The following is a 10,367-nucleotide window of genomic DNA, read 5'->3' on the forward strand; positions in this document are numbered from 1 at the left end:
ATATATTTTCCCATTGTTTTCCAAATTATAATGAGCTCCTAAGGCAGGGCCACTGAAATAATTAGGTTTTGTTGCATAAGACAGGATAGTTGTATTAAAAGATTCCGCTTTGAATTGTAACTGAGTTGCTTCATTAGCTGGTATTCTTGAATGTCATTTTCAGAAAGTGTGTGTATAGGCTACAATGAGCTTGGAAATAATGTGTTACAAGTAGCACCTGTATTGAAAAAGACAAATCAATGGGGTCTAGAGCACATCAAGCCTGAACTCTCCCTAGAAGACAAGATGACTAAACAGAAACTATTGAACTTTTGGACATATGTAACGAAATGACTCACCAAAATACAAAAATAATAATGCTTGGGAAGCAGTGGGAAAATTTATTTATTCATTTATATACTGCTTTTCTCAGCCCTCGGGCGACTCAAAGCGGTTTATAGTAGCAAAATTCAATGCTTGAACATCATAAAACAGATTAAAACAATTAAAAGCCATAGCATCAATATACAAACATTACAAAGTCAATACTACATAACTCATGACGTCGCTTAGTTAAAATCAAGATCCAATCTCGTCATCCAGTCGTTCCATGTTCCAATATTTGTTACACTGCCTTTTTGAATGCCTGCTCACACAACCAGGTTTTAACCTTCCTATGAAATGCCAACAGAGAAGGGGCTGATCTAATATCTCTGGGAAGGGTGTTCCATAGCCGAGGGGCCACCACTGAGAAGGCCCTGTCTCTCATCCCCACCAAACGTATTTGTGATGCAGGCGGGATCAAGAGCAGGGCCTCCCCAGATGATCTTAACATCCTAACTGGTTCATAGGAGGAGATAGGACAGAAAATTACTGCGCCTTCAGGGGGAGTGTAACCTCATCCAGCACAAGCTGTAACCCTATACCCTGTTCAGCCTTATGACTGACCAGGAGTACCTTGGTCTTGTCTGGATTCAATTTCAATTTGTTTGCCCTCATCCAGTCCGTCACAGCGGCCAAGCATTGGTTCAGGAACTGAACAGCTTCCTTAGTAACAGGTGGGAAGAGTGACAGATTTGGACATCATCTGCGTACAGGTGACACCGCACCCCGAGAAGAAAAGGAGAAGACTGCACTGCAAATGGATCGACTCAATCAAGGAAGCCATGGCCCTGGGTCTGCAAGACTTGAGCAGGACTGATGATGATAGAGTGACCAGGAGGTCTCTTGTTCAAAGGGCCACCGTAGGCCAAAGTCAACTTGATGACAGTTAACAACAAATGAGAGCATTCAATGCTCCTTTTGCAAAATAATACAATATTTCAAGTATGGTGGATGTGGGTGGATTAAAAATGACTCATTACCCTTTAGGAGTCAAATGAAATGTTGCCATAACAAAGTGGTTTGGAAGTGGAGGGAATATTTTCTAATTCTAACATCAAAGCAAGGATCCCATGATATTTATGGAACCACAGCACCACTATGCTGTTACATCTCCAGCCACCAGCTGCACTGATCTGCTCAAACAAAGAGTAGCATGAGAAAATACGATCTTGCATCACTCTCAGGCAAGGGCATGAAATGTAACTGGCAACTGGCCACACAGCCTGGCATTGCTTGAGATCAGTGCTTTCCTGTATCATTATCCAATAGAGTCTCGCTTAGCCAGCCTTTGCTCATCCAATGTTCTATATTATCCAACACAGTCTGCCTCCCGCCTGGATCCACAGCTGTTTCAATACATTGCGATGTTTTGGTGCTAAATTCGAAAATATAATAATTACTATTTATTTACTGTATTTGTATACCGCCTTACTCAGGCAATTGGCGACTCAAGGCAGTTACTACATAACGTTACTGTATATTGAACTGCTTTTTCTGTTGATTTGTTGTAAAACATGTTTTGGTGCCTAATTTGTAAAATCATGATGTAATTTGATGTTTACTAGGCTTTTTCTTAATCCCTCCTTATTCTCCAACATTTATTTTATTTATTTATTTCGAACATTTTTACCCCACGCTTCTCAACCCTTTGGGGGACTCAGGGCGGCTTCCAATTGGCAACAATTCGATGCCGCATCATAAAATACAAAACAGCGATTATAACAGTTAAAAACATAAACATTAAGACATAAAAATTAAAACAGTATACTTACAGTCCATTGAGCTATTACCAGTCTGGTGGCTATTTATCTAGCCATATACTATTGAGTATTCTGCTTAACTTATCCAAATCCACTTCCAAGCCATAGTCAAACATTATCCATTGTCCTTTAACCTAGTTGCCCGAAGGCCTGGTCGCACATCTACATTTTTACCTTCTTTCTAAAGGTGAGGAGGGATGATGATGACCTAATTTCCCTGCGAAGTGAATTCCACAGGTGGGGGGCCCCCACCGAGAAGGCCCTGTCCCTCTTCCCTGCCAACCATATTTGAGACAGAGGTGGAACGGAGAGCAGGGCCTCCCCGGAAGATCTTAAACTCCAAGGTGGAACATTTTCGCTTATCCAATATTCTGCTGGCCTGTTTATGCACCCCTCAACGCTCTTCTCACTGGAATACATGCCATCCAAATGGGAAGTTTAGCTTCACAACTATGTGTGTTTTTATGAGTTCCTTGCAGATAACTTGCTCCTATTTTTATCTCATTGGAGTCTTGAATCGTTTTTATCCTGTACATGTGGCCCACCCATTGTTATTGTGATTGCGTTTATTGGAATGTTATTTTATTACTGTGTTTATATATATATATTTCTTCTTGATGTAATTTGATGATGTTGTTTATTGTTTATGCTATGGTTTTATTTTGTTGTAATTTGTTGTCCGGGCTTGGCCCCATGTAAGCCTCTCCGAGTCCCCATTGGAGAGATGGTGGCGGGGTATAAAGTTTATATTGTTGTAATTATTATTATTATTATTATTATTATTATTATTATTATGTTGAATTAGCGAGACTCCACTGTATTTCATTGCTCTGCTCTCCGCTTGAGAAAGGAATGGAAATTGGAGAGGCAGCATTACACAGGGTCGTATGGTTTTATGAGTAATGATAGGGTCTTATCTTAAAATTAAGAAGTGAAAGAGACAGTAGATGACTACATAACATAATAACGGAGGAGGTACATGCCAAGGCTACTGTTCTCTCAAAAAATGACTCATGCAACAAGCAACCACTTTTTTTGTTTTGAAAACTGGAATTGCAGCTAATTAAATTAATGTCCCGAGGTTTTGCTCCATCATGTTACAAAAGTCTGTTCTTTATAATCTGATTAGATCTGGATGTTGCTAGTAAACCAAAGAAGATCTCATCAATTTGACTGCAAGGTTTCTAGCTTTTTAAAGGGTGCTTGTCCCTTTCAAACAGGAAAGCACAAAGCGTGGTCTGCAGCTCTATGGCACCCTCATAACAGCAAGCACAGCCTTATTGTGCAATGTGCTCTTTAAGGTTATTTTTTTCCTCCTTGGATTGGTTTAATGACAACACATTTTTAAAGTGACCTTTCCAAAATGTCAAATTGTTTAATATAGGCTCTCCACTGAGGGCCCTTCCACACAGACATATAAGCCAGAATATCAAGGCAGAAAATCCCATAATATCTGCTTTGAACCAGGTTATCTGAGTCCACACTGCAATATATCCCACTTCGAAGCAGAAAATGTGGGATTTCATTCAGTTGTGTGGAAGGGCCCCCACACTCACTCCAGAAACAGGCCTACAGATCTCAATTTAAATGGCAAATGTACTTTCCATGTCTTCTGGTGGGGATACTATTTACCACATTTTGCCAAGACTTTTTAGTAAAATTTTACTTGGCTTGACATGGCAAGGTTGACAGTTAGCAAGTATGGACTCTAGCACCTCAGCACTTGCTCACCACCATCTCTCTAAAACCTCTGAAGGGTCTAGAGCAGTGGTTCTCAACCTGGGATCCCCAGATGTTTTAGGCCTACAACTCCCAGAAATCCGAGCCAGTTTACCAGCTGTTAGGATTTCTGGGAGTTGAAGGCCAAAAACATCTGGGACCCCAGGTTGAGAACCACTGCTCTAGAGAGAATTCTGGTGCTCCGCCAACTGCTCTTTCAGTCCTGCCTGAAGAATAAGGCATTAAGGCAGGAAGCATGAGAACAATAGGTAAAATACCCTCTTGCAATGCCTTAGGACATTTCAAGGAAGGACAAGCATCATGAGAAGATCAGCTAACTTAGGGCCCTTCCACACAGCCCTATAACCCAGAATATTAAGGCAGAAAATCCCACAATATCTGCTTTGACTTGGGTTATCTGAGCCCACACTCAGATAATGTAGGATTTCCTGCCTTGATATTCTGGGATATAGGGCTGTGTGGAAGCCCCCCCCCCCCTCCCCGGTTGAAGGCTAAAACATCTGGGGACCCACAGGTTGAGAATCACTGAGCTAACCCTGTCACATCAAACAGGAAAAAGTCCTGAAAGAACTTCAGATTGTTTTGAAAAAATCAGTTGCAGTGGGAATACAACTCACAAACTGATATCAAATACAATACATACAGTTTTGCATTCAGCTCCCAAAAGTCAATATCGTCAGATTGCCAGGGATTGTTGGGGAGGCATGGTGATATCAAGTAATCGTTGGAGCGGAACTGTTCACAGTACTTCACAATCCTGAAAATATTGGAAATGAGAACAGGAAGATCATCCACAGGCAGTGTAGGAACGGAGGTGGTATTAAGAAGCACAGGTCATGCTTGAGTTCACAACATGAAGAATATCTCAATATGCTTGGAGGCAAATTAAAATATGTAGAATCTCACACTTTCCTTTGGGGTGATTGAGTACCCACCGTTTCATGGATTTTGTAATGGTAAAATCAATCCCCAGAGAAAGCCTCTTTGAGAGGTAACTACCCAATACACTCATATAAAAATCAACTAAAAAAACCTGACTAGACTTATACAGAAAATAACAATTTCCTTCCCTGAAAGGATTGATGAAAGGCAAGAGCTTGTTGTTGTTCATTCATTCAGTTGTTTCCGACTCTTTGTGACCTCATGGAACAGCCCACCCTAGAGCTCCCTGTCGGCCCTCACCACCCCCCATCTTCTTCAAAGTCAATCCAGTCACTTCAAGGATGCCATCCATTCATCTTGCCCATGTTCGGCCCCTCTTCCTTTTCCCTTCCATTTTCCCCAGCATTGTTATCTTCTCCAAACTTTCTTGTCTTCTCATGATGTGGCCAAAGTACTTCATCTTTGCCTCTACTAACCTTTCCTCCAATGAGCAGTCAGGCTTTATTTCTTGAAGTATGGACTGGTTGGATCTTCTCACGGTCCGAGGTACTCTCAGAACTTTCCTCCAACACCACGGTTCAAAAGCATTTATCTTCCTTCGCTCAGGCTTCCCTATGGTCCAGCTCTCACATCTGTAGGTGACTATGGGAATACCATTGCTTTAACTATATGGATCTTCATTGCTAGTGTGATGCCTCTACTCTTCACTATCTTATCGAGATTGGACTGCTCTCCTCCCAAGAAGTAAGTGTCTCCTGATTTCCTGGCTGCAGTGTGCATCTACAGTAATCTTTGCACCTAGAAATACAAAGTCCAACCTGCACACAGATTATTTGGGAACACAGAAATGCTGGACCACTCTAACAACTACCATGTGAGGCTACACAGAGAAGCCACTGAAATCCACAATCCAGTTCTTAAAAAAAACCTCTAAATTCAGGAGAGTACATAAAGAACATAAAGAACACTAAAAAAGGAGTACATAAAGAACACTAAAAAAAGGGGGGGGGGGAATTCCGGAGAAGAATCAATCAGGTCCAGCTAACACCTCCAAACAAAGGATTCCCCCAGGCAGCAACCAGCCAGGCTTTGAAGCTACAAGGTCATTCAATGCTAATCAAGCTGGCCAATTACAATATTCACATTTGCCTCAAGCAGACCAGAGTTCTTTCTTCCACCCTGGACATTCCACAGATATATAAACCCCACTTGCCTAGTTTCAACAGATCTCACAACCTCTGAGGGTGCTTGCCATAAATGTGGGTGAAATGTCAGGAGAGAATGCTTCTGGAAAATAGCCATACAGCCCAGAAAACTCACAGCAACCCAGTGATTCCGGCCATGAAAGCCTTCAGCAACACAAGCTTTGATTTTTCTATAACCATATTGAAAATTCCTATTTTCTAAATACTTGTGCTGACAAAGATTCTGTTCTTAGTAAAGCATACACATCCCTTATGCAAAGAGCCTTGAGATTTCAAGATTACCTGATTATAATTATGGAAACAAAAGTGCTAATACACTAAAGACATTTCTAGAAAAAACAGCAAAACACTGCCTTTGTAAGCAGAATGCTATTTTTAAATCTTCAGGGCCGGAACACTCAAACATAATCATTTTCATAAGTGGCAAAATCATTCAATCAACTGAAGTACTAAATTCAGGTGAAATGTTTATCTCTAACATAGGCATGACTTCCAGGAGAAAAGCTACTCTCTCCAAATGAGAACTGCTCATGTTAACTGGCAAATTCATAGACACAGATGGGGGAAAAGGACACAAGACAGATGTCTTCTGTCGAGTCCCAACTGCCACAAAAATGGATTGTTTCCATTCCAAAATAGCTACTAGTCAAAGATTTATTTATTTCACCGTGTTGCTGAGAAGAAGGAATATTATTGTTTGAAATAATGTTGGCCAAGATTCTGATGGGCCAGCCAACTATGGAGATCATAAACACCTCATACAAGCTGAGTGGTGTGTGTCACTTAAAAACAGAAATAACATCAAGAGAGCTCAAAGGACCGAGCTTCAGGGCAGCCAGGATCGAGGGCTTAAAGCACACCAGGGATTTGCAGCATGCGATCAGCCCTCATTCATGTCTCTTTCCTATTTTTCAAAATGACCCTACCATTATAAACATGCAGCCCAGATATCTTAGCTCTTAATTCATCCTTCAATTAGTAAAAAATTATTCTGTGAAGGAAGGGGGGTGTTTTTTGGTGAAATTGGAACCAGTTAGCATCACAAGGAGCCAACTGCTGCTTCTGATTCCAAGAAAACATTTTAAAGAACTAGACTGGAGGCATTCAAAACACACTGACTTCTGGATTCCCAAGTTGTAGAATTTATACTACTGTTCCTATTCCATTCTAGTCCAGGAAATGCAGTTGGAGGACACAGACCTGAGTGGATTAACTGCAGCCTATGCTAGCATATCCTAGATGGGAAAACAAGACTTCCATCCCTAACATTACAGCAGACGCAGACTGCAGCCAGGAAATCAGAAGGCGTTTACTTCTTGGGAGGAGAGTAAGGACCAATCTCGATCAAAGAGACATCACACTGGCAACGAAGATCCGCATAGTTAAAGCAATACTATTCCCCTTAGTAACCTATGGATGTGAGAGCTGGACCATAAGGAAGACTGAGCGAAGGAAGGTAGATGCTTTTGAACTGTGGTGTTGGAAGAAAGTTCTGAGAGTGCCTTGGATCGCGAGAAGATCCAACCAGTCCATACTTCAGGAAATAAAGCCCGACTGCTCATAGGAGGGAAGGATACTAGAGGCCAAGATGAAGTACTTTGGCCACATCTTGAGAAGACAGGAAAGCTTAGAGAAGACTATGATGTTGGGGAAAATGGAAGGAAAAAGGAAGAGGGGCCAACCAAAGGCAAGATGGATAGATGGGATCCTTGAAGTGACTGGCTTGACCTTGAAGGAGCTGGGGGTGGTGACAGCCGACAGGGAGCTCTGGTGTGGGCTGGTCCATGAGGTCATGAAGTATTGGAAGTGACTGAACGAATAAACAACAACAACCCCTAACATTCTTATTTCTAAAAATAATGGGATGGAGGCAGGAGCAGCAACATCAGCTATTGAATGCTAAGATTCTTGGCTCACAGACTCAAGGGTACCAAGAATATCAGAACTTACCCTCCTACAGAGACAGAGGACTTCACTCTAGTCTTCGCAATAGCCTGCTGGCAATACATGATCTACAAAAGGACACAGGTCACATTTCTTAATAGAACAGCAGATAACTGAGTGAAGTCCGCACCCACCAAAAAGCTAACACTATTTTCCTATAACATAGTGTAACTCAGTGGTTCCCAACCTTTGGTCTTCCCGGTGTTTTGGACTTCAGCTCTCACAATACCTAATAGCTGGTAAGATGACTGGGATTTCTGGGAGTTGAAGTCCAAAAAACTGGAGGACCAAAGGTTGGGAACTACTGGTGTAATTTTATCCATAAGGAGGGTTCTACTGATTAATATTTCTTAATATAAGTTAAATCACTTCTGTAATAATAATACAAAAATCATCTTTATTTATATCCCATGACCATCGCCCCAAAGGGACTCGGGACAGCTTACAAGGCACTCCAGGGTGCACATATAACAAACAGGTAAAAATGGGACAAAAGTATAAAACAAGTCACATAACATTATTATCTGTAGTGTCTAGCATGGGAAAAGTGAGAAATAAACAAAGCATATTATTTATTGTGGTCTCATTGCATACCCCTTCTCATGCAAAACTCCAAACCTGTACTGTTCCTACTTCTCCATCTATAACATGGAGAAGCAGGGACAATTGGATTATACTCATGGAAGAGAGAGGTGTGGGTATATGCTTATGCCCATGAACTGAAGGAATTAGACATGAACTGATATATACATTTTGATTTCAGCCATTGGGACATGATGGTGTTAACCTGGGTTAAAGTTGGCAGCTGGGGGTAATAAAAGACAGGGAGCTAACCCTACCATTAAATGGAATTTGGTGCCCAATGGATATAAACCATTCATTTTACCTAATTAAGAATTAAGCATGGTGACAAGAAGATGTCTGGATTGTTTACTCCGGGACAAAAAAATCTCCCCAGTTGTAAAGAAAGGATATGTAGCACAGTATATCTCTCGTATCAAGAGGGGATACATTCCTGACTTTTCCATGGAAATAGGAAGCTATGGATAGTAGCAAATTCCCTTGAAATAAATTACCATATAGTTACCCTGGATGACGTAAAAAGTTCCAATTTGCTAGATCCTCCAGGGAAATGTAATGTCTGACAGAAGCATAGTATAGAACCACCTAGGTGATCGAGAAAACTCCTCAAGTAGAGGGGTTGTACTGTTATCAATATTGAAACTGGACTTGGTAAGGAAATCTCTAAGGTCCAAATTTCACTCGTACATTACAAAAAACTAGGGGACTTCTGACTTGACAGCAGTATGTGTGAAAACAATCTTGGAGTCCTCAACAAGTTGAACATGAGCCAACAATGTGATGCAGTAGCTAAAAAAACCAATGGGATTTTGGCCTGCAAAAATAAGGAGCGTGGTGACTAGATCTAAAGAAGTAATGCTACAACTCTATTCTGCCTTGGTCAGACCACAACTGTGTCCAGTTCTGGGCACCGCAATTAAAGGGAAACCTATTTCTTAATCTCAAGATCAACAAACTGGAATGTGTCCAGAGGAGGGCAACTCAAATGATCAAGGGTCTGGAGAACAAGCCTTATGAGGAGTGGCTTAAAGAGCTGGGCATGTTTAGCCTGCAGAAGAGAAGAGAGGAGACATGATGAGGGCCATGTATAAATATGTGAGGGGAAGTCAAAGGGAGGAGGGAGCAAGCTTGTTTTCTGTTGCCCTGTAGACTAAGACACAGAACAATGGCTTCAAACTATGGAAAAGGAGATTCCACCTTAACATGAGGAAGAACTTCCTAACTGTGAAAGTCATATAGCTGTGGCACTATCTGCCCCAGAATGTGGTGGAAGCTTCTTCTTGGAAGCTTTTAAGCTGAGGCTGGATGGTAACCTGTCGGGGGTGCTTCTTGGCAGGGGGCTGGACTGGATGGTCCATGAAGTCTCTTTCAACTCTATGATTCTATCAAATGTGTGGGCTTTTTGTTTTGTTTTGTTGTTGTTTTGTTGTTGTTGTTTTGTCATGTCAGGAGTGACTCCTGGTGTGAGAGAATTGGCCGTCTGCAAGGATGTTGCCCAGGGGATGTCTGGATGATTTGATGTTTTTATCATCCTTGTGGGAGGCTTATCTCATGTCCCCGCATGAGGAGCTGGAGCTGATAGAGGGAGCTCATCTGCCTCTCCCCAGATTCAAACCTGCGGCCTGCCGGTCTTGTCCTGCCGGCACAGGGGTTTAACCCACTGTGGGTGTCCAAATGTATTTATGTAGCTTCTGCGTTGCTATAATAAGACATTCATATCTAAAATCCAGGGGAAAATTTTGCTTATTATTATCAATGCAAACAATCACTGATTGATACTTATTATATACAACAAAAAGAAATTACCTCTTTCCTGTAAAATTCCATTGTTTTTTTCTGTAAAAAGAAGGGAAGACAATAACAAGATAAAAGTGAAAATCTTTGTGGGTAT

The 10,367-nt window shown here is 41.4% G+C and overlaps 1 protein-coding gene across 4 annotated transcripts in view; it reads right to left on the reverse strand.

Annotated features, from left to right (window-relative positions):
- The window catches only part of RGS9 (regulator of G protein signaling 9), a 115,496-nt gene that overhangs the window by 33,125 nt on the left and 72,004 nt on the right, over nt 1-10,367 (reverse strand). For all 4 annotated transcript variants that reach the window (XM_060763047.2, XM_060763052.2, XM_060763051.2 and 1 more), the window contains exons 10-12: nt 10,283-10,312; nt 7,901-7,962; nt 4,507-4,620 (exon numbers count right to left, since the gene is read on the reverse strand). In XM_060763047.2, coding sequence (XP_060619030.2) covers nt 4,507-4,620; nt 7,901-7,962; nt 10,283-10,312 — 206 coding nt within the window. The remainder of the gene's footprint in view (nt 1-4,506; nt 4,621-7,900; nt 7,963-10,282; nt 10,313-10,367) is intronic.

The sequence above is a fragment of the Anolis sagrei genome, chromosome 2 (genome assembly GCF_037176765.1).
Source record: "Anolis sagrei isolate rAnoSag1 chromosome 2, rAnoSag1.mat, whole genome shotgun sequence".
Lineage (NCBI taxonomy): Eukaryota > Metazoa > Chordata > Lepidosauria > Squamata > Dactyloidae > Anolis > Anolis sagrei.